The sequence below is a fragment of the Dermacentor silvarum genome, chromosome 5 (assembly GCF_013339745.2).
Source record: "Dermacentor silvarum isolate Dsil-2018 chromosome 5, BIME_Dsil_1.4, whole genome shotgun sequence".
Classification (NCBI taxonomy): Eukaryota; Metazoa; Arthropoda; class Arachnida; order Ixodida; family Ixodidae; genus Dermacentor; species Dermacentor silvarum.
The window spans coordinates 92,703,876-92,729,181 of record NC_051158.1 but is presented as its reverse complement, the minus strand read 5'-3'; the positions used below and the strand labels follow the sequence as shown (position 1 = coordinate 92,729,181).

At 45.1% G+C, this 25,306-nt stretch overlaps 1 protein-coding gene across 1 annotated transcript in view; it reads right to left on the bottom strand.

Annotated features, from left to right (window-relative positions):
- LOC119454237 (transmembrane channel-like protein 6) overlaps positions 1-25,306 on the bottom strand; it is a 69,927-nt gene that overhangs the window by 39,339 nt on the left and 5,282 nt on the right. The window contains exons 2-7 of the mRNA XM_049668000.1: positions 24,030-24,164; positions 11,159-11,349; positions 8,099-8,281; positions 4,883-5,047; positions 3,317-3,433; positions 1,767-1,921 (exon numbers count right to left, since the gene is read on the bottom strand). Of these exons, the coding sequence (XP_049523957.1) occupies positions 1,767-1,921; positions 3,317-3,433; positions 4,883-5,047; positions 8,099-8,281; positions 11,159-11,349; positions 24,030-24,164 (946 nt within the window). The remainder of the gene's footprint in view (positions 1-1,766; positions 1,922-3,316; positions 3,434-4,882; positions 5,048-8,098; positions 8,282-11,158; positions 11,350-24,029; positions 24,165-25,306) is intronic.

Sequence of the window (25,306 nt, the reverse complement as noted above, 5' to 3'; positions counted from 1 at the left end):
GAACTCATTGAACGAGGCCGAATTCGGAAACAAAAAATAAAATTTGAGAGTTGGCAGGTTTGGTTAATGCACTAAGGTGGCAATTTAGGATTGCTGTTAATCTGTTACGGGCTGTGGACTTAAAACATTGGCAGATGAGGACAGAAAAAGAAAGGCAACAACTAGTGCCAAGCGTGTCCTTTCACTCAATTTGTCATCATCTTCAACGTGATAGGTCTACTGCTCGTTGGTTACTAGCTAATTGAAGCATAAAGCTCGTTCCCCTTGAATTTCATGAGCAAATAGCTGCTTCTGGTACGTCATTGTGATGTCCCAAATTTCAAAGTATTTCAGCATGCTTGGGTAGTTCCTGTGCAGGAAAATTTCTCAAAATGTACAGGGATAAATATTCAATTACCTTAGAATGCAGTTTAATCATTGCTTACCAATAAAAAGATTAGAGCCTAACAACCACTCTCTGTGATGTCCTGAGGAGGCCGTGAGGGAACTACATTGTGGAATTGCCCCGCAATTTCTTTCTTTTGTGTCATTTCTGGCTTAGCGAACTTCGTCTCATTGTACGACAGGTTTTTTTGGTATTTTAGAAGCATGATGTACCAATCCAGCTAAAGGCTATACTCCACTTTGGATTTACCTTCCATGATCCCATGCTGGTTTCCCTTTGTAGCACTCCGCTTCAATCAGGGTGTGCGACAAATTTTGCATTTCCAAACTCGCGATTGCTCAATCTTGCTAGTACACAAACTCTAGACAATGCTGTACAGAAAGTGCATAAAGGAAAGACTTATGCGTGCCCTTTCCGTGCTGTCTGCCTGCCATGAATTCACCATTCCAACCATGGAGGAAGGAAAATGATAGGAGGGAGTATACCGCAGCACGATTGAAGCCGAGTGTGGTGACCAAACACGCAGTGAAAACATCAGAACATGGAGGATACGACAGAGCACGCGGTAGGTTTTAGTACTCCCAGTTGATTTTTTTTTTTCAATATGCATTCGAAACCATTTGAAACTCTTCAAATAAACAAAAACAAAACCAAGGGGAAAAAGAAGAAAACAAGGAAAAAGATCTTTTTCCTTCCTCCATGCGAGCAGCTGCCAGCCGAGCGTGCACCAAATAAAAACTACCGGTAACCAAACGTCTCGGCAAATCTCGATTCTCCGCAAGAAGTCGCGTGTTGGGCCACCACTGCTGGCTACATGGAGTGTTCGCTTGCCAAGGCTGGCTGCATGACGTAATGCTCCCTCCTATATTTTTCCTTATTCCATTATTCCAATTCACTGAAGTCAGCACTGTGTTTCTGGTGAAACCTATCTCCTAGGTACTGCCTCATCTCCCCAGCTGCCCCTGTGATGAGGTCATCCAATCCAAACACTCTCTCTTTCATCTCACAAACTCAATTTAACACCTCAACACACAAAACAATAGACTAATTAAAACAGAAGTACACAAACAGGGAATCGATAAAACTGCAATCAGGCAGGGGTGCAGGCAATGAGTACGGAAATGATGCCGACGACCTGTCATGAATTCCTGTCATGAATGCGCTACTCTGACTCACCTGTAATGACTCACTCTGACTCACTTAGTAATGAATTTTCTGCTGAACCTTGACCCTAGTGCCTAGATAAGCCTCAATTGTCCCTCTGATGTGGTTGTCATTCCAAACTCACTTTCACTCCACATTGATTTCAGAGTGCCCTCAACACACACATAGAGGAAAAGGACCGGTCAAAATGGAAGTGAAGAAGGACAGTGTCAACAACCTGTAGGCTAAGGTGACTAGGCAGGCGAACAGGCAAACAGCCACCGTGAAGAAGTATGCCAGTGGCAAGTCGTACAACAGGGGGTTGCGCGGTGGCCACCGCACTGTCTCGTTGCTGTAGTGGCCATAGTACATCACCGTGTCCGCAAATCGGCCCTGCGAATTTGTGTGAGGCAGGGTGCGATCAACACCGGTCTGCTTGGACTTTTTTGAAAAGTCAAGCACCTGCTAAGTAACTACTTGTTAACTCATTTACCTGACCTGTTAAGACAAGCCAGCTCCATGCAGTGATGCTGAATCCAACAGTTCACCTCTTGAGAGGTGTAGTGCTCAAGGATCAAAATTGCAGTGTTATTACCCTTGCTTTCTTTTACTCATAGAAAATGTAGGGTGATCCAAAAAATACAAACAAAGAAAGAAAATATTCAATATGTTGAGAAGAAACGATAGTAGCACAATGTGCTTTTCCGAAATTGTCAGAAAGATGGGAATCTATTGAACAGTGAAATTTTTGGTCACCTGAATAGCTACATTTGTCACCAACAGGTAGCACACAGCACTGTGCGTTGCTTGTACAAACTATAGACACAATGGAGCTTTCCAGAAATGTGCGCACGCCGTTAGCGGCAGCTGCAAGGCAGCATGGGAGACTTGCCTGTTTTCCTCGCTTGCAGCCTGCAAGCCACCATGCGGGCCGGTACTCCCTTCTCCCACAATGCCTTGCTCCTAACCACCAGCTATCACCAGTGGAGGGAGCTGCGCAAGGCATTGTGGGAGACGGGAGCACTGGGCTGCGCGTCACTCACACACTTTAGGTAAGGCGAACAGGCAAGTCTTTGGCGGCGGCTGGCGCTCAACTTCCCATACTGCCTTGCGGCCGTCGCTGATGGTATGCGTGGATTTCTGGAAAGGTCCATTGAAGTGGCATCTGTTGGTGGCCAATGTAACTATTCGTACAATAAGATGTTCATTACTGAAAAAAAAAAATCCCACATCTCTCTGAACATTTCCATGAAAACTGTATGGGGGTATTCACAAAGTTCATGTTATTGCCTTGATGGAACCGATTAGGTGCTGAAACTTGGATAGGAGTTTAATCTGAGCCCATACTCATGCTTTAACTGCTGCACTATTTGCTCAACGGTTATGCATCCGCTGGTCAGCTAGCACTAGAGCCTCCACTTGCACATCAATTTATGGTTCCCTATCAAGTGATCACTGGCCACTCTGTCCTTTGTCGTCCAATCTTGTGCGACTGCACTGAAGTCATCTGCGCCATTTCACAGCAGTGTCATAAGCTGGGGCAGTATGCGAGTGTGTATGGGGCAAAACTACATCGTTACACCTCTGGCAGCCTCGCCTGTGTGCGCCCACGCACATGCTCAAAGGTGAGCAGACGTGCGAGAACGGTGTGAGCTGCCGTAGTGGCAGCAAGTGGTGGACAATTGTCGGGGATCACTTTTGAAACGTCGCTGTCACCCATAGATTCGTGTTTAGAACATAGAACATTTTCGTGTTAAAAAAATCATGAATCAGTGGGGCCAGGCATACCGCTCCGGTGAAGATGTTGACAAATGGGTCCTCGTAACCGAAAGAAGTGGAGTAGTCCGACCGCGTAGCTGTTGGGGTCCGCTCGTAGATCAGCTGAGGCACTACCACAAAACCCATCTGGAAGGACAGGTCACAGGAAATCAATTCTTACACTCCTATAACCATAAATAAACAAATAAATAATAAAATATTCCCTTTGAGATGAACTTCTGTAACCCATTAAACACCTTAGATAAGCCCCATTCATTTCGAGTTAGAAGAGTACCTTTTTTTTTGTTTTTTGTGTTTTGAGGAATCTGCCTCGTCGAGTATATTTCAGAGTTGTTAGCACAGTTTTTGATAAAATGAGCATTATGACGGTTTTGTAGCTACCACTGAATGCAACAGATGGAGGTACCAGTTCTAGTAAGCCCCAATACCTGCCGAACTAGGATTTGCAGGCAGAGTTTACAGCTAAGAGCCCTACAACTCTAGGGCCGATTTGGATTGGAACTGTTTTTGGTTAGGAGTGTTCGTCGTTTACGAGTTTAACTTAATCCTATGACAAGCTGAACAGTTCAGGGACCTTTGTTTACTGAAGCAAAACCATTTTATAACTTCTCTTATTCTGATCACAAAGTTGTTATGGGAGATTTTGATATGCCACCCAGAGAAGCGGTGATGCAGTGCAGCATCATATGGTGAGCTCTAAATATTGGTCAGAGGAGGTTAGCATGCATATTTGCCCAAGCTGTGCAAGGCTATCCCACCGCAGTCTCATAGAAGACAGGACGGGAAGTGGTGGAGTAAATTGAAGATCACGAATGATCCAATTTTTAATATCCAGTAGTGCTAAAAGCCCACTAAATGCAAAGTTTTCTTAATTCAGTTACAGTTTGTACGAAACATTACATCAGTCTTGGGAATTTGTTACTGCCTTTGGCGACTGCGTCTGTTAAAAGATGAAACAAACTGCATATATGCGTTTGGTCACTGTGAATATTACCCGAATTGAAATTATAGCACTTAGTGTGCTTCAAATGATTTTGGTTTTAAGGAATTGTGATGTTTGTGATCAAGTGAATGCACAGCTCCTTGCACTAACTTCTACAAGGCTGCACTGGGAAGCCTTACACTGCTTGCATGACTACAAATGTAGGTTAGCCTCCTTTGGCTGTTGGGCAGAACACTGAACAATGCCATGCTGTAACGTGGATACTTTAGGTGGCACATCAAACTCGGGCACTGATGTTTCGTTACTTTTTGTTGTTCTAGTGTATCTTTTCTACGTCTATCTTTTCAAATGTGAATACTACTCTGAGGATCCGAGTGTGATTACGACCGCGGCAGCCGGATTTCGATGGAGATGAAATGCAAAAACGCTAATGTACTTAGATTTAGATGGATGTGTTAAAGAACTGGTGGTCAAAATTATTCTGGAGTTCCTCACTACAACGTGCCCCATAATCAAATTTCATCTTTAATAGCCAATTTAGCTGAAATGAAATTTCATTACAGTTTGCCTAGAACAGTGGCACTGAGTGTATTAACTGGCTCCAAACGAAAAGCACTTGAAGGTGGACCAACCAGTAGGACACCCATGCAGAAGTTGAGGGCGAGCAGACGACGCAGGAAGAGGAAGTAGGAGGCCACCCCGGAGCCAAAGTTGCCCTGGATGTCCTTGAGATGGCTGTGCCACAGGTCCACGTGGGACAGGGCGTCCAGCAGGCCACGCTTGACCCGCTGCATCGCCTGTGGGACAAGGAGAACAGACACGCTTACAGCTTGCAGTGGCATGATACTACGACAGAGCGGTCGCTTTCAAGGGTGGCTAACACACCTTTCACAGGCATGAACAATTTTTTTCAGACAAAGAATAAGCTTATTTATGCTCCACATGTAACACAAGAAAGTGAATCATGCTGTTGTTTACACACGCCCGAGTCTTCTTAGCTGTGATGGTAACAGGAAAGTCTGACTGCCCACTCTACAGGGCTTTTTTTTTGTTTTTGTTTTTCAGTAAACTGAGCAGTAAGTCCCTTCTGTTTTCTTTCTGTCCTTGTGTCCTGTTTTGTCATGCCGTTTGTATCAATGCATCCGTACCAAATTGCCCAGCCTATCAATCTCAAACCTCATAATCTCATAGCATGCTTGCATTCTAATCAAAAGCATGTAGATGCCTGATTAAACAGTGAGTGTAACAGTCTTCCTTGTGAGAATGAACTGTAGAAGAACCTCAGATTCTTTAATCTAATGGCTACGTCCAAACTTGGCTCTACTCGCCACATCTGTGTTGACGATGTGAGGAGGAAAGTTATAGGGTCACAGGGCATGACATTTCCAACTTGTCACTTTCGCAATTAAACGAAGACCCAGACCCTCTAAAACTAGAAACATACTGGCAACTGTCAGAACACCCTAAATAATAGACAATAATACTGGTTTCTAGAAATCAGTTTTGGTTTCAGTACCCATGAGGCAGATGCGTGATGACATCAGGATACACTGTCTCGCTCTACTTTTGCAGTAGCTGTGGCTGCTAGCCAGACAAAAATACATGCAGCACTACTCTTGATTGTTATTTTTTTTTGCAACATGTTCACTGTAATGTGGGTCATCAGTGGGTCCCGGGAGTTATTCCCCCACTGCGGCTGTGCAGGGCATTCCAGCAGTATGCAAGTGACATCTTTAATTAAAATTACAGAGAGGAAAAAATTCTTGCTGCTTCTGATCTGATACACTGTCTCTCTGCACCTTGAGAAAGTTTCAAAGGAGCACAACTACCTGGTGACTCACCGGCGGATTACAACGCTCTAGAGGATTATGACAAGTACCAACCGGTGGGTCATACCACACAGGAATCAAAGACTTAAAAAAAATGCTGCCACAGCAACACCAACCTACTTAGAGTTTACGGTACACGACGTCACAAAACGTTGCTCTGCGTCATGACATCGCAATAGCATCTGCTATGTTAGGCCCAGCATTTCAAAAGCAACTTTAGAATCAAATTAAAATGTGTCATCTTCATACATTCCAGAAGAGTTTGGCATAGATTCCAAAGTTCAAAACTGCATGTCAGTACACTTAGCTATGACCAGGTTGGTGCGGCTAGGACGATATTACTCCTAGAAAAAACGTCGCCTCCATTCCACCGTGTGACAGTGGATGTACAGCAAAGCTGGTGCGGACATTAGACAAGTACCATCATCCCAACTGACGTTAGACAACGTTACACAAGCACCACCACCACCACAAGTGACGTACACCACGTGTGTGTAAGTGCAGCATACATCGTCATTCTTATAGGCCGACCGCCAAGCGCAAGTGCCTTATTGAACAACAGTAAAACCTTGTTAATTCGACCTTCATTAATTCAGAAAATCGGTTAATTCGGACTCGTCCTCTGGTCCCGGCTGGTGTATGCATTATTCAATGCAATGAAACTCTCATTAATTCGGACTTATTTGGCCGCACATCAGTTAATTCGGACAACTTTCAGAGCTCGGCGAGCGAGGAGCGCTGCAAATGTGTGATGCACAAGAGCAAGAACGGCGCTAGCGTCTAACCAAAACGAAGCGGCGGAGTCCTCATCGCCATAGTCATCAGCTGAAATCGTACGGGAATGACAGCAACGCCGGAACGCTTCGTGCCTATTTGTGTCTTTAAGGTCTGTATCCTTGCGTTTACCGCCGCACATAACACCGCATTGGCCGCGTGCTTTCATAATTGCGTAGTCATCATCCACGGTTGCGTCAATAGCGGCCGCGGTTTTCTCCGCAGCGGTTGCGGCGAACAGTAGTTTTGTTTTTACTCAGTACGCGCGTCGGCCGCGTGCCTAAAAAACTGCGTAGTCGCCATCGATGGTAGCACAGATAGCGACCGTGGATTCGTCCGCAGTTGTTGCAGCAAATGGCAGTACGCGCGACGGGCACGTGCCTTCAGCCAACACTACCTAGATAGGTGCTGTCCCTTCAGCACCGCAAAGTAGCCATTCATAATCTCGTCGATAGCGGCCACAGTTTTCTCCGCAGCTGTTGCAGCAAACAATTGTTTCGTTTTGACTCGGTGCAAAGTTGTCGAGGTTAAGAGCACTGGCTACATCGCGATTATGTTTTCGCCAGTGAGCTGGCGAAAACATAATTGCGATGTGTGCGCGATAGTACAACGCGTGTCGCAAATGAATGCGCGCGCTGCGGCCATGCTGCGAAGAAAGTTGTGAGGCCTCGATTGCCATAGCGAGAGCCAATGAGTCACGAGATGACGAGAATTTCAGCTTCCGCTCTGCTTTTGTGCAAAATAGCAACAGGAGTTGCTCACTCATTCACTAAATAAAAGCGCGTTGACGTAGTAAGCATTTGCTTATTGTTTTCTGGATACCCTGGATAATTCGACATTCGGTTAATTCAGACATTTTTTTTCGGTCCTGTGAAATCCAAATTAACGAGGTTTTACTGTAGTATTTACTCACATAATGAATGCACTAGTGTAATGAATGTACCCCCACTTTTCCAATCAAGAAATGTGTTCTTTCTTTTCCTTGCATACTGGGTGAGCCCGTTTTCTTGGGTGAGCCCACCATGAAAAATCCCGACCGACTACAGTGGAATCTCATTGATATGACCTTCGCGGCAACTGGAAAATAAAATGTATCATACGAAAATCGTATTATCTGAACATAATTGTATATAAGAAAATAAATGGTATATAAGAAAAAAGCTTACTATTCCGAAAAACGTATTATGCAGAATCGTATCAATGAGATTCCACTGTAGAGGCTAACAGCTTTGCTGTAAAACTCACCATGGCAACTGAGAATTTGGTCCTCCTCCACCACGAGACGCTGCGGTGAGCGGTGCCCGCGTGGTCGGCCCTCGACGATGTCAGGCGGCGCTTGACCGAGCGCTTCAGCGTCAGGCTCTGCTTGGAGTTACGCAGAGTGGCCAGCGCGACGGCCTCCGAGAAGTTGCTGTCTGCTCGCAGGATCTGCATTGCACGCAGCACTTCAATCTTATTTTGCCACTAATCGGCAGCATTGTCGAGTGGACTGACATAAGGTCATTCGAGCTCCTGACAAAGCATCAATCACCTTCCTCAAGCGAGCCAACACTCGTTGCAACCAGAAAAAGAAAGTGAAAAGATGGATAAAAAAGAAAGATACGTCCTACATGCACATAATACCCAAGAAAGTGGACAGAGGGACAGCCCTTGCTGCAGCTCCAAAGGTAGCACAATAGCACCGATAGCACTGATAGCACAACGTGGAGGTTGTGGGCAGAGTTCCCGCATTCATTTCAATTTTCCTTTGCTTATTAAACGTATCCCAAATTTAATTATAATTTAATATGACACTTCAATTCAATATAACAGCAAATTCCCTCTGCACTTTCCCTTTCTTCATCAACCGCTGGTTTCATATAGTTGCTGGTAAAAATAGAGTTCTTTGGTTCCTTTAATTATCATTCGTTGCAGAGCGAAGATTTCGACTCTGGTGGCCGTGATGACATTGACTTTGGCATATGAGGGTTTATAAGCTAGCTTCCTGCTCCTAAGTTCACGTACCACATGACACTGCACAAATACTCACAGGGCTAGATTTATTTCACATGCACAAATACCCAAGAAAGTGAATGGGGCACAGCCGCCACCACTGTCGCTCAATTTGTAGAGCTTGCACACATCATACAGAGGTTGTGCTTGTGGTTCCCACCAGTGGGAGCCACATCCACAATTAATTACTAACAATTAATTATCACCCACAAGTAATTAGCACTACCATTAAAGAGACACTAAAGGCTAATATTAAGTCAACATGGACTGAAAAGGTATAATTCCAGAAACCTCGCAGAGCTTAATTGTGCCAAGAAAAGACATTAATTACTGAGAAAATAGTGAGTGAAGGGGCTGCATTCCTCTAGCGCAATTCAAGTAGCCTGCCATGAGTGAGGCGGTACGTTGCTGCATACGTCATCACTGCCTTTTACCGCCATCGGTGAGTAAAACAGCGCCCGAGAGCCGCCGTTAGGTTTTTTTATGCAAAACCCGAGAGCGTGGCCAGAAACCAAGTCAGGACAGAGCTGACAGCATCCCAAGACCTCACAAGGACACAGCATTCTCTGCTGCTTACACAGCTTTGCAAGCCAGCAAACCCAGCACAGCAATATACACGATACGGAAACTACCGAAATTTGAGAGCACAGGTGGCGTGGGGTGGAGCAAAAATGCAGCCTTTTGACTACCCACAAGCAATACGTCATTCACAGATCGAAATTCACACACATGAGTACACTTATAGCTGGTAAATAAAAAAAAAATTACTTCCCACAAGCACGCACAGCGTCACAGTAGAGTGCTGAATATGCGCTTCACCATTTTGTGGATTCTTGCCTGCAGAAACATCCGCCAATCATGGATGGGTGTAGTAAAGTAATACGGGCGTCATTCCACACGAAACGTCCCAGCCCAAAACGCGACCATCGTTGATTTTCTTGAAAAAAATTGGGCTAGACGGCTATTGTGTAAATAAGGTTTCACCAAAGTATTTTTGGTTGAAAAATTTTTTTCATCACGTGAGCGCTCTTTTAATTTTCCACAAAGAAGCAATAGTTGGTTGGAGGTGATTCTTTTTTATTCATGTCTGAAACTAGGTGTAATAACAAAGTTTATTTTAGACCATTATAGGGGCATCCTTGTTTCATATCATGTAATAACTGAATGCATTTTAGAATTTATCACATTTATTTGCCTCAGTAAAAAAGCAAGAAATGTTGTGTTTTCAGAAATTTTTTTGCATAAAGTGCGAAAATTCTTCAACTACAATATTTATTCTCCCTTTTTGTATGTTGCTATGGTGTATGCTAAAAATAATTTGAAATACTTAAGGCATATATTTTTTTAGAAAAACACCTCCAAAGTTGGAAAAAAGATGGATTTTTTGTGAGATTCAGGCCACATTTAAGCCTTAAGGCCCTCCAGATAAAAGTATGTCAGACAGCTCAGTATGCGCACCGACCTCTTAGCTTGTGATTTAGAAAATTTTGTTTGAGTCAATTTTGTTTGAAGCGAGAAATAAATTTTTGAAGTCAACACCCAATATCACCAGTAGGTACTGCGTACGTGCCACCGCTCCCCTTGTCGTCTGCTCGTTGTCGTCTGCTCGTTGTCGGCTGCGCATCGCCGTCTCCCGCCTAGCACACGGCGGCTAGTATATGGGGTGATCATTTTTAAGATTTATGGAATTTTTCAAAATTGCCTGTAGCAGATATAATTCTAGTCCTTGAGCTGGATTGTTCAGAGGTGGACAATACTTGCACGAGAAATGGAAATGCATATTGAACTACTTAACAAACAACTGATAATTAACTTACTAATTGATTACTACGGCACATATTGCAATTTACGAATTGTAGCCTCCGAGTTTGAAAGACGCATCCATTTGAAATTATGGATGCCCCAGCCACATTGAGCACAATGGCTAACCCTGCTGTCTTTCTCTCTCGTTTTGCTCCTCGAGCGAGTTTTCAGTGCTGATGTCTTCACAGCAAAAACGAGGTACGATGACTGACAAAATTAAAAAAAAAAAAAAAACGTCATTGTTGGTGCAGATAAGCAATGTATAAAGGGCTGTCGAGGACGCACTGAAACTGCCTGGCCAGGTTGTTCTGTTTATTGTATCTATGCAACATTAAAAAAGTTAACGAGGAAAGTAATTCCTCCATTTCTTTCTTTTGTGAGGCAGCAATTGGCAACTGTAATCAATTAGATTTTTGAATGGAGTAATTATAATTGTAATCGGTCACTTTTTTTTCTGTCATGTGTACGAATCTGGTGACAAGCAAGTCACACACGGCCTTGCTGACTCACGTGGAACAGGTCATCGGCGTTCATGTCATTGGCATTGTTGGCGGTGGCGGCGCGCACGCGGAGAGTCAGGTAGCGCCAGTTGTCTCGCCGTTGGCTGCTGCCAGCGTCCGAGGACGCTGCGGTTGGTGGCACCTTGTCACCCCGAGGTTTCTCCGAGATCACGGCGTCCGGCTCCATCGGACTGAGGTCATCTGTGTGACCCACAATGGCACATGTCATTTACAATAATAAATACAATAATAATCCCCCTCTGCTATGTCATTTGACCTTGAGGGTATTTCAAAAACTAAATAAAAATACAATAATTGCTTATCACTAGAAAATTTTTATACAATACGAAAAGCAACACAATAATCAGAAAGAAAAAAAATTTTCAAAGGAGAGTGCACAAAGTATATAATTACAAGGTATAACAGGAAATGACAAGATGTCAGGTTGGAGAGGAAGTAGTGCCTACATGTTACTTCGAAGTGTGTTGCAAGTTTTATTTCCGTGGGGAAGTCTTTCCGTACCTTCAGCATCAGAAAATTTAATTAAATACCTGCCGTACACACTTAAGCACAGAGGAAAATGGAGATTACCAATGCTTGCATGCCTCTTGTTGAGCCATGGGAAAGTGAACATGATATGCAGCGTATGTGCCTCAGTATTTAATATCTTGCTGACTAGCTCAGGAAACCTTGTACTAGTTCTGTAATGTAGTAAATTACAGTATGCATAGTCTCTAAAATTTGTACAGTGAGTAAAAATGTTAGGTAAGCTGTGTGCTACAAATCATAACAATAGCTTATCACTTGTCATCACTATCAACAGCAAATGAATGGTTATCTTGGAAACACTAATGCTGATAAGATGCTAACACAAAAGAGAAGGAGGGTGCAAGTGGGGTGCTAATAGGCAACTGAACATTTTAATGAAGACGAGCAGTTTGTTATTGCTTCCTTGTAATGGGTCCCTCACTAGCCTAGCTGGCTATGGACCCAGATGATCTTACAGCGAAGACGTTATACGGTAGAAAACTAGGTGGGGTGATGAAGTTAGGAAATTTGCAGGCACAAGTTGGAATCAGCTAGCGCAAGACAGGGGTAATTGGAGATCGCCGGGAGAGACCTTCGTCCTGCAGTGGACATAAATATAGGCTAATGATGACGATGATGTATATGGCTAGGTGATTCGTCAGTCTGTCACCTGTAAGCAGAAACTGTCATCATCATCAACCTGTAAGCAGAAACTATCATCATCAGCAATGGCTCGAGCGTCGTCGTCTTCTTCCACAGCTGGATTGTTGGTGCCCCTCGGCGAAACCGCGCGAACGCGCTCCTGCCACTGCTCCCGTGTTCGCCGTCGTCGTCTTCTTCCACAACTGGCTCCGTTGCCGCTCATCATTCCAGCGTAGAAATTTCACTTCTGTCGTAGCAATGGCCTACCCAACTCATTTACTTCCTTCTAATGTCATCTAGAATAACGGCTACCCCCGTCTACTGTCTAATTCAAACTGCCCTCTTTTTTAGTATCTTATCACCATGCCTATCATATTCCATAACGCCACTTGTTGTGCAGATCTCAGCTTTTTTTGTCATTCTGCAAGTTTCAGCCTCTCAAGTTAACACTAGCAGAATATGCTGATTATATACTTTTCATTTCAATTATAGAGGTAAGCTGCTGGTCACGCATTGGTAATGCCTGCTGTATGCACCTCAACTCATCTTTATTTGCCCGGAGAGTTCCTTGTCACGATTAGCGTTCCCTGTGACTACTTGACCTGATCCTTAAAGGGGCTCTGAACCACATTTCATGAAAGTGGAGAAATGCATTTGAAGCTGAAAATTTCAGAAATACTTTGCCGCAATAAGTACTTCAATGTGTTCAGCAGAAGTGGAGTTACTGGCAATCAAACGTGACCTTTGCGGTGTTTCCGTTTCTTCATCAATGATTTGCATTGCGAAGACTACGTTGGAGTGGGGGCGTGTCCACAACGCTCCACCTACTGAACATCACTGTGGTGCGCAGATCAAGTTGGATTGTGGATGTTAATGTAGACACTACTACTTCTGATTATGGCGCCTACGACGCGCCAAACGCGGCTGTCCTCAGTGAGCTGCAGTGCGCTTAGCCGGTGGACTCGTCACAGCACGCCGCAGTGGCCGTGGTCAAGCCTTGAGGTGTCGCCACCATCGAAACAACGACAGCGCACCACCGGCGGCGGGAATCGAAGTGCAGCTAAGCATTTATATTGTAAACTTTTTTGTAACGCTTCAAACTAATGTGTACAGAAAAACGTTTCTCTTTTAAATGCTAAACTGTTCGAAGCAAACGCTGAAAAGTTTTATATCGTGACAACTTCTCGAATGGGTAATGGCAAGAGAGAGAGAGAGAGAGTAGGCCGTCTGGACCAGAAGATGAACAGTATGTCGCGACGGAATTCGCCCTTGTGAAATCTACGTGTTTGTGCTCAAATCAAGCTGCAGTTTGTTGAATATTGTGAACGAAGTGGTGTGACATCTTCAGCTACAAAAGTGGAGGAACTTTAGCAACATACCAGCCTGCGACGGCTCTATGAGGTCGGATGTGTTTCTTCATTCAGCGGCGGACAGCTTGTGTTCACCAGAAATGTTTGGTGGGACTGTACGTAGTATCTTCTTGCACATAAACACTTATGCATGTTACGCACCAGTATATCTCCTGAAACACTATTCACGTACCTTTTATTTACTGTAAACATCGATGCTTTTATAATAAAGCTGTTTATTTGCGGCAAGTTGGTGTGATTGACATTGTGATTTTGCTCGGCCTATGCAGCAGTGCCAACCTTCAATGGTTCGCGCTGCTGCATAGGCCGAGCTAATTCTGAGTGCCAAATAAGAAGAAAAATATCTATTATGTGAGCGAGATAAAACTAGGATATACCTGGCCAAAGCAAGCAGGCAGCGCAGCAGCAATAGCAGAAGCAGACGACGCTGGCGTCGGTAGTCTGCTGTGTGGTATTCCCCCCCCCCCCCACATGCGTCATTGCGCTTTCGATACACGTTTAACTTTCTAAGCAACTACAAATTGTTCAGACATCGCCTGTCATCTTTAAATTTAGATTATAAGTGAATAATATTCAAAACATCACCTAGTATTAGTACGTAAACATTTTTCTGGTATAAGTGCAACTACCGTTATAATCCAGGTGGCGCTAGCGTTGCCTGCGGAAGCCGGCCACATTGGCTCTATGGGAATGTCACGGGCTTGCCATGGTATCTACGCTATGTAGCAGACTGCAGCTACATGCAACTGTAGTGTGTATGGGCACTGTTTGCTTTGTGCACTACAGGGCTTGAATGCGTGCTCGCGCTCATATGCGGCAGTCTGACTGTGACGTGGACCAGCTTTTTCCTTCAACAGCTTGACCGACGGATATTAGCCACATCAAACTTGCGCATTTTGAAGCGCTATCAATAAGTCTGCGAAGGCGTCTAACCAGGAACGGCCAGGAGTCAGCACTAAGGCCAGGAGTGTGGTGTGACCTTAAGCTTCGTGTGTTTTGAGGCTAGTTGAGCGTTCAAAACTAGTCGAAATTAGAGAGACCTGATGGCTACGACACTGATAAGCAGGGTGCCCAAAGTTTAATTCCTACGCGCGTGGCTGTAGCCGAGCGTGAGCAGATGATAGTCGGCTTCTTCCGGAAATACATAATTATTTAAATTTGAAAGCATATTTTCACTTACTTGAGCCTGTTTATTAAACTTTATCAATAAATATACACAGTAACTCAGGGGCGGATCCAGGTTTTTTCTGAGGGGGGGGTCAGCTTCTGCCAATGATGATGATGATGATGATGGTAGCCTTTATCATTTACCGAAATTCACGGTTTCTGCTCACGATAAACCCGCGTTTTATACGGCTAGAGCAACACCTGTAGCCCGCCGTGGTGGCTCAGTCAGTTCAGGCGTTGCGCTGCTAAGCACGAGATCGCGAGATCGCATCCCGGCCGCGGCGGCCGCATTTCGATGTAGGCGAAATCCCAAAACGCCCGTGTGCTTGCGTTGTAGTGCACGTTCAAGAACCCCAGGTGGTCAAAGTTAATCCGAAGTCTTCCACTACGGCGTTCCTCATAATCAGAACTGGTTTTTGCACGTAAAACCCCAGAAAGAGGAAGAAGCCCTATAGCTAAGCCAGGTATCGGTTTCTCCGAGCTTATAGGAAAAGGACGTTACCCAATACAGCCATGTGCTTGGCGGCTGTGCCTGATAATACAGGTTGTTCAAAACTAAGTTTTATGGTTTTCGTAAAATTAGGCACTGGGAGGCACGCGAATACCACCTGTGCAAATAAGTTATGTGGCCAGGGGGGCACAAAGTGAGATGATAATTATCGCTGTGAGCAGCCCAATTAACTAAAATTGAACAATTATTTTTTGTCGACTGCAGTAAGTGGGTATGTTTGTACTGAAAACTTAGAGGCAGTCGTGTTTCTACACAGTATCAGTCGGAAGAATTATTCTAGCGTGTTCGTGCTCCGAGATATCCGACTCCAAATTTCAATTGTACTGCGCAGAGTTATCGACTCGACGCGAGAGCGGTTTATGCTTTGCGTTGCTGTGGAAGGGAGGCATTTTGAACATTTTTAGGGCATTGACATATTGATGGGTGAAGTGCTGTCATGAGATTTGTGCATGACAACACCAAAGTTAAAGCGGCAGTATGAAATATTCGTTAGCATAGCTAAAAAGGTTTCTGCTGTTGATGGTGCAGTTGTTGCTTTTGATTTCAATAAAACTTACAATACTTGGAAATCAGCAGTCACTTTATTTGCATAGCCCAAACAAGGACCATGCCCGATCGTCTAGTCCCCATTACGCACGCGCACTGCCCTCCGGCTTCTCCGCTCGCGCCATTATCTCGGCACGGCAGCTGCCGCCATCTTTACAGGCTGCGCGGTCGCGTGTTACGACAGCGGTTACAGGTTCTTAGATTTTTTTTTTCGCCAGCCGTGAGGGGAAGGGGGGCAGTTATTATCTTTGCCAATGCCTCCGCCGCGTTGTCAGACTAAACACTGCACCCAACAGCCGCGTCACATCAGGGAGGAGCTTTGCGCCGATCCTCACTCTCTTGCATGTGTAATCATGCGAACGACAATTAAAATTTGGAGTTGGATTTCTTGGAGCATAGACATGCTAGAAGAATTCTTCCAAGTGAAACTGTGCAGAAACACGACTGCCTCTAACTTGCCTCTAACTTTTGAATACAAACATACACACTTACTGCAGTCAATAAAAAGTTAATTATTCAATTTTAGTTAATTCGGTTGCTGACAGCGATAATTATCTCACTTTGTGTCCCCCTGGCCACGCAACTTATTTGCGCAGGTGGTCTTCACGTGCCTCCCAGTGCCGAATTTTAAGAAAACCATAAAGCTTAATTTTGAACACCCGGTATATCAACCTGTATTGTTTCTTAAAATAAAATTTGGGATGGTCTGTCGCAGGTTCGTTATAAATGCGTAAGCACGGGTCCGTCTTTGGAGTTCTGTTGGGACACCTTGATTTCCTTAAGAAGATTCTTTGTGTTCGGCTGAGACATGCACCTTCGTTTCAACGTGGCAACCACTACGCTGGTTGTTTGCGATATGCGAATCACCACGCATGAAGACTCACGACGCCACCTACAAGAAGAACGATGTGGCGTAGTAGCCGTGAGCGCGAGCCAGCGTCTTCATGTTTTGTTTCCCACGCGACGTCATCCTTTTACACAAGGCGCGCATCCGCTCCCGTTTCTCTAACGACGCGACGCCATCCAAGGCCCGCGCGCTGGCGTTGGCCGCTGCCGTCACGCTTCCCCACATCCAGCCGCTGCTCGAGGCTTCACCCCACTCCGCGAGAACGCCCACTCAGATAAATGGATCCGGCGGCTTCGAGCTTCCTATGCTTAATGTACGACAACAAAACTGCGAAGTTACAATGAAAAACTTGTAGCGTACGAACGGTACTGTGCTCGTACTGTATATTGTTAACGTGTAACTGTGATTACAATGAGTGCTACAGTTAAAAAAAAGTTGCCTATGCGTAGTTCTTAGTTTAGCTGTTAGTTGTTATTATTTATATATGAACACTTCAGCGAGAGATCTCTTTCATTAAGCAGGTTGGTTGCGGAACCGATGACAGCAAATGAGGCAACCGATGACACCCCAATGCGGAACTAAGTTGATCAGGCGCGAAGGCGCTCGCGCGGACATCGGCGTGCTTGGCAAAAGGGACGTCCCCTCGTTCATTCGACGCCACCGACGGGACGACTAAGGCACGGCCGGCGTCAGGAGGTCCAAGGTGTTCATGATAAAAATTAACTACAGCAACTTCGCGACACCACACCCCTACGGAGTACAACTAAGCTTGTGAGCGAGCTACCTTTACTTCTACATGGCTGATACCACTGGTACTCACGAAAAATAATTTTGAAGAATGCGGGTGGCCATATTTTTTTGACAGGGCCATCCCCCTATCAGCGAGGGGGCGATACAGAAATCTGAGGGGGGGGTCAGGACATCCGGACATCCCCCCTGGATCCGCGCCTGCAGTAACTGTAGAAAGAAGTGCACTGATCCAAACCCCCCTCTTGATTGACATCACCTATTGGCCAATAGCAGCCGCCTTTTCTGGATGCTTTACGATGAAATAAAGGGTCCAGAAAAGAGTGAGGAGCTGGCTTCTGTTGAAAAGAGAGTGTTCAAGAGAAAGGTGGCGTCGCTCTCCACTTCTGAGCTCCAAGCGACGCGCACGACTGCAAAACTTGGCTGAGATGTTCACAGCAATGTATGCCATCCGCAGACTATGTTTTTTCACCAAGCCTTAGGGATGGTTCAGGACTCCTTTAAAACAATCAGTTTCCTTTACACTGCTCTCTCTATGCTTTCCTCAGTTTCCTTTCAAGTTATAAATTTTTTTGTCCTCGAAGTCAGTCTCATGAGAGCGTATCTAAATAAAATGTAGCTTTTGCCTCACTATCACTGTGAGCGGACACGGCAAGCCTGACACTATGTTTACATGCGCAAGTTCCACTGTAATATGGCCAGCTCACTCATCAGCTCAAGGTACTCAAGTGTGGGTAGTGCCATCGAGGTTTCCGGGTAACCCCGAAAACCTGTGTCACACATATTTCTGTTCTCAAAGCAGAACCTTGCGGGTGCACAGTTGCAGTGAACTACAATATACTGGCAGTGCACTGACCGACGTGTGCTGCTGCGTCTTATCGCACGCGTTGCACAATGTGGCGCTCAATGCGGCGATGTCGTTGTCGCTCGCTATTGGAGGTGTCTGGCTAACTGTGGCTCTAGAACAGCCGTGCTTCAGCTTGCGATGCGCTTTACCATGACGCTCCTTCAGTAGTCAGCAGCTGCAGTGCCGCTGTTACTTGCGACCCAGAATTTGCCCGGTGGAGCGCGGTTGTTCCACTCGAAAAAATTCTAATATACTCTCGTGCTGTTACAGGCAGCAAGTTAAATGATTCCCCTCGCTGCCCCAACACACCTCGACATCCGTGCTGAGCTGTTTCGAGGCTATGTGAGAAAAGTGCGCCGTTCAACTGACCTGACTTGATAAGCATGCGGGGTGTGCGATGCAAATATCAAAATTTTCGAATAAGGATCAAATACGAATACTAGCTTCGAATATCAAATAATGATATGCACATGCATTTGCTAGCAAGTTGGGTTAATTTGTTATGTTGGAACATGGCAATTGCATTGTCAATGTTAAAAAACTAGACAAGTAAGCCGTTATGCTACATCATTGTGTATTTGGCTCATTTTAAGGACGGCAGAAAGTCAGGTGGGATGATGAGGTTAGGAAATTCGCAGGCGCAAGTTGGAATACGCTAGCGCAAGACAGGGGTAATTGGAGATCGCAGGGAGAGGCCTTCGTCCTGCAGTGGACATAAATATAGGCTGATGATGATGATGATGATGAACTTGGAGCATTAGTAATTCCCGCTAGCTGGCCTTGCCAGCCTGTGCCTTATTATACCACATCAAATGCCCATAATCTCGGAGACATTTGACCCTGTGCCAGTAGTCACTCAATGCACTTGCTGTCAAGCGATAAGCTCAGAATTGGGGGTGGTGGTGGTGCAAAAAAAGAACGAAAAACAATTATGCTTGATCCCTCTTTCATAGGAATTGGTAGAACAAGAAAGTGAAACGTGTCTTCACAGGAGCTGTTGCGTGTTTGTTTCATGAACTCACGGTCCACTACAGCGAAAGGCGCACAATTTGCAAGACGGCGACTGTGTTGCATGTTTGCTTTGCGCGCGGCGTCCTGTTGGTGAGCGACTTCTCAACATGGTAACTTGCCTGCGAGAAATTGATAAGGGCGTTCTAAGCCGTGGGCCGGCGCATGCGTCCGTGGCATAATGGTTTCAATGTCGGGCTTGTGTGCTAGAGGTCCTGGGTTCGAATCCTGCCGTCGGACACTTTTAATAATGTTAATGTTATGATTTATTACAGTAGTTCATTGAGAATTACGAGTGTACAAAGTCACGAAGCCGTTTACACTTGGTTCTTGGCTACACCAAGTCGGAGTCTCCACTGCGCAGTGACTGCCGAAGCGCTCCCTGTCGGCGCTTGTTAGTGTCAAGATGCTGTACTTCGCTTTACCACTCCCAGGTGACGGCATGTCACATTCGTTACAGGAAGTCATTCGTGAAAGCCGACATAAAACACTTTCGTGTAAAAAAAATGTGGGCAGCTTGCACTAGTGGTGCAAGGCTGGAGTAAACAGCGGAGCTGGTGATCGACCTAGCTTCTTCCAGGTTTTACTAGGTTTGGCTAAGTTCTGCTAGGAAATGCTAAGCGCTGCTAGGCACGGTATTACGAATCGGCTTGCCACCGACACGCAGATTCTCGCTTGGCCGCGCGGCGCGCTTCAAGATGAGGAGCTTCTTCTTGGGGTGTCCGGATCTTTTTTGGTCGTCCCATGTCAAGGCTACATGTACTCACCACAGGGCCAACGAGAGTTGTGCCACCGTCGCGGCGACTCCGAGCTTTATGTCGCCGGTGAAGTCATGCCCAAGCTGCGCCTCTACACTTGCCGGGGTGTGGCTGGTCAAAACCTGCCGAGCTACTGCAGACGCCGCCCGCGTTTCCCCAGCGCAAACGCGGGCGGCGTTGGCAGCAGCTCTGTGCGTTGCCTCGTTGGTGCTGCTACAATTTCTTTCTCTCTCTATCTCGCTCTCATTTTCTCTTTCCCTCTCCCAAACATGCTCTCCTTCCCTCTCCTTAACGTCCCATGTGAAGGCAACATGTGCACGACACAGAGAGGAGGGGAGGCACACGCCGCTCTGCGAGGTGGTTGCTAGGCAATGCAGTGACCTCATAGCTGGGCGAGGCTTTGCGGCAGGCGGCACTTTTTACGGTTAGCTAGAACAGCTTCGCTGTAAAAAAAAAGCGCCCTCGCTGTCCGCAAACCCGTGCCCCCATGCTCCTGAGAGGCTGCCTTTCCCGCACAATTTAACCGTTTAGTGGCTAAGTGTGCTTTACAGGCAAAATTTCGCTAACAGCACGAAATTGTCACACAATTCGACATAAAATCGCCCTAATATTCTTAGATTAGATAGAAACAAATGTCAAGAGTCGTGTTTGCTTCTGCGTCACGAGAAATATTTTAACTTTAATTGAATATTCATATCCATCCGAATATTTGAACATTTTTGTATATTTTTCGAATCAAATACGAATATTAAAAGTGTAATATTCAACAATATTCCAACTTTTCGAATATTCCCACACCCCTACTCATAGAAGTTGACTTCCCAAAACTGTGACTTGGCTGTAAGGGGCGCCCCACATATATTGGGAGGCTTCAGATAAAATTTTGATTACGTGATTTTTTTTTTATTGCAAACTAAAATCTGATACACAAGCAGTTTTCTTGTGCCCTTTACCCGACTGGCATTCCTTTATAAAAAGCGTGAAATAACCTCCTTAGCCTGAAGCAGAATTGAAGGCTGGGATGACCTGGCACGGCGGCACAATATGACTATAGTCTGCTTTGTAGAAAGCAGGCAATGCTGTGGCGGCTAGAGAGACTTCTCCTACTGTTTGCCTTTGCAAAAAAAAAAAAAAAAATTGTGTGTCGTGTACAAGAGAAAAGGCACACACATCAAGTAATTCTATGCAACATTAAGTCTCACACTTGTATGTGTCGCAATAAGATGTTTTTAGTGCACGTAAGGCACTGCCGATATGAACCTATTTACTCTCAATCGATACAGGGGATACGGGGACATAATGATATGGGGATAAAGGTAAGTAGTTATTCAGTAGTAAGTGTCCCAATTTAAATATAACTGCCCTGTGAAACGTGGAGAGTGAGAATTGCATTATTAAATGCGATATGCACTACTTGAGTAAGGTGAATGTAATTGAGTATGTATGAGTAATGCACTTGAGTATGTGAATGCACTAGTACTTGAGTAGCTCCTGTAGCGTTGCTGCTAAGCATGAAATGACGTACAATCATGGAAATTTATGGAACCATGCTGTTTGTCTCTTTGTTCTCTCGTTCCATGTTTTCTGCAACCTAGTCACATTTTGCTCCTGAACTGTGTGTGTGTGTGTGTGCGCGCGCGTGCATGCACGCACGCACACACACACACACACACACACAAATATGTGAATAGCCCTTACAGTGATTCATATCTAGTAGGAACGTCCCCCTTCATTTTCAGGCCATTTGCTGCCCGAATGTGAAATTTGTGAGCTCATTATGAAAAACTGATAACAGGTGTAAACTGAAAAAAATTCATTCGTATAATCTTACTTCACTGCATGTCTTTTGACTCTTAATGTGGTCTTACATTGTGTGAAAAAATTCTTAAGCAGCTTGTACAGGAGAAATCCAGGAAAAACAAGGGGAATTCGGGAGATGGTGATTCAAGAGGATGAGTAACACGAGAACAAGGTGAGAGCAGGAGCCAACGTTTCGACAAGTCCACTTGTCGAAACGTTGGCTCCTGCTCTCACCTTGTTCTCGTGTTACTCATTGTACAGGAGAAGCGAGCCACTTAATTTGTGCACAGGAATGATTGGTGCTGTGTGGGCTTTATGAGGTGCTCACCCTCATTGCTAACTGTATTTGCAATAGTGAATATTACGTGTGTGTTATTTTTATAATTTATTTCATTAAATAATGTTTCACTGAGCAGTTTCTATGCATATCTTTTCTTGTATCTCAGCATCATTACTCCATGCTTTACTTGGGTCTGTAAGGTAGTTATAAATTTTAAAAATCTGAAACAATTTTCCGAATGAGCACTGGAGAGACACGGATAAGTTGTTGCCGTAGGACAAGACGTGATACACGAATCTGCGTGAGGTCCAAATTAGGAGCTAATCAGAATGCTGTGAAATTGCGACAACTAGTTAAATAGGCTGAAATACAAATCTCAAAACTGACTAAAGCTTGCATCAGTGTGGGAACCACACCATGGACGGCTAAGTGACCATGATAGCAGCGCTATTGACTCTATTGCAGTGGGAATCCAAGGTCAGCGATGTCTAGGGTCTGCCGATGGCATGTCTAGTCAGGACTGATTGTCAAATGTTAAGATGCATGCTGACCAAAACGACATAAAAAAGAAAGATGCTTAGGCTCTCATACAACAGCATTGCTCACAATGAAGAAGCAAGAATCAGTGGCTGGCAGTGCATGCATGAAAAGATTGCACTTTTTTACCTTTTGCTGCCGATATTTGGAGTCGAATCATGCTTCTGTGTTGGGAAACTGTCCCCGGCATTATGCATCACAATTAAAGGTACCCAAAAGTGTAACACAGTGTTACTTAGTCTGGTGAAGTGGTTTTTTTCAATATACAGCCTGCACATACATAGATGACCAGGATTCCTTATTAGGAGAGTAAATGAAGTACACTTTCTCTCTCTGAATTTTGAACCTGTACTGCAGAGCTTGTAGTTTAGTATGATACCCCCAAATTTCGAAGTAATTTTGCATGTTTGCACCCATTCGTGTTCATAAAAAGCTCTCAAAACAGATTTTGTTGAGTCTCTTAGTTTTTTTTAGAGTGTAACATAATCCTTATCAATGGACTATCAACAGTCCCAAGCAGACACTTTTTAGATCTGGTAACATCATGAGGAACCAGTGCGGGAACTTTCGTTTTGGTGTGTTTTTTGGCTTACCACACTTGGCTCTCGGTAAGACTGCTGTTTCTGGTTTTTTTCCAGAAGTGTGATTTAGCAACCCAGCATAACTTACCACTCCACTTGAATGTCCGTCTAAGAGCTCGGTGCACGTCGACAACAATGTGCTCCCGAGCCATTAACACGTGGAGGAAGGAAGTAAGCTATACGAGGGAAGAACCATGTCATGCAGCTAGCCTTTGCAAGCCAACTCACTGTGAAATCACCCTCTTTGCCTTTTCTCTCTCAGAAAATCAGCCCAACATGTGACCCTACTAGGCAGACTCGGCCCAGTGTGCTTGGTTCGCAGTGCGTTTCAAGTGATGAGCACTTGTTTGGGTGGTTTGCCAACCACTCTGTGCACATTTTCTCCCAAAATGTTCGGGCAACTTCAGCAGGTTATATTGCAATGAATACATTCTTAGTCTTCTCCATCACACGCGAGGGTTGCAGCTGCAGGTTGTTGTCGCACTCGTTGCTTTTTGGAAGAGCGTGCGGTGAGTGTAGCTAGCGCGGCGGTGGAAGACACTAAAACTCACCCCTACGTTACCAAGTGTTGGGCCAACTCACTTGTCTTCAATTGTGTTTCGCAATGCTCCCTCCTAGCTCCTTGCTTCCTACGCGCCTTGCCTTAGCAGTTCCGTGACCTGTGAGACGTGACAGTCGCGTGCCAATCGCATGGAAGAGCAGAGCCACTTGCCTAGATTCCGTGAGGGCAGCTGCCGGATGAGGTTGCGGGTGTGGAAGGGGACGCTGGGCCGTCGCGCCTCCGGGCCACCTACGTCAAGTCGAGACGGGTGGACGTAGCCGTGCTCGTCTTCCTCGGCACTCTCCACTGCACAAAAGGGCCAAGCTTTCAGTCGGAGGCCTTCGACAACAAGGATTGATAATTTGACTGTAGGGCTTAAAGTTTCAAGAGAGAGAGAGAGAGAGTAAACTTTATAGATAAGAGCACACGAGCATAGGTAGCTCTTCCGATGTGCATTGGGTGGTCCCCTCAAAGTTTCAAGAGAAATTTATTAACCTATGCAAAGAACCATGGTCTATGAGTTAATTGGCTGAAATTTCGAATTACCTTATTTTTATTCCTGTGCAAAGAAAGAAAGAAAGGAACAAACAAGCAAGTAAGAAAACAGTCCAAACATACACTGTACAGGTAAGATCAAAAGTTTGTGGAATGCAAGATCTGAGGAAAAGCAGAGTATTTCCTGATCCCGGGCATGCAGCCTGCATTCCTTATGTGCTTACGTGTACCGGCACACGTGACCAACACAATGCTGCACTGTATTAAGGCTGCAGGCAACAACTGGCCTGACAATCAACTTTCTCGTGAAGCCCACACCCTGTAAAATTTTTACCGTGTCTGTATGTAAATATATGCATACAGTTGTGAGCAGTACGAGACGGAACACTGAATTAGCTTTCAAGCAATGATCCCTCGTGATGCGTGGATTGGAATCTTAGAGAAGTTGATGTAACACATAGCTTTCCCTTTTACTTTCGTGCAGGATATGTGTGTATAGTCACTAGAGCCTTTTTCAAGGCAATTGAAGTGTGCTCTTTCATATTGCTTGGGAGAGTACATAGAGCAGCCAACATATATGGAAGTGGGTAGCCACCCCCCTGCCACTTCCCCTCGAGAACAGGAAGATCATAAGCACTGCTCGATTTACTGACTGACAATGATTTTGTGGGTTTAATGCCCCTAAGCAACACACAGGCTACAAGAAATATTGGAGGGCTCTGAATAGTTTTGGACCACCTGGAGTTCTTTGACTGGCAACACAAGCGCAGTTACACGAATGTTTTCTGCCCCACTGGAATGTAACTGCTGCCATTTGGAATTGAATGTGCAACTGAACACCTTAGCCAGGCAGTGGGTCTAGGTCGAGAACAGCTCAACAGTCCAGTAAGCCAGCTCAAAGAAGCTGACAAATAGCATTTAATAATAATGGTAATAATCAATCAATCAACAAT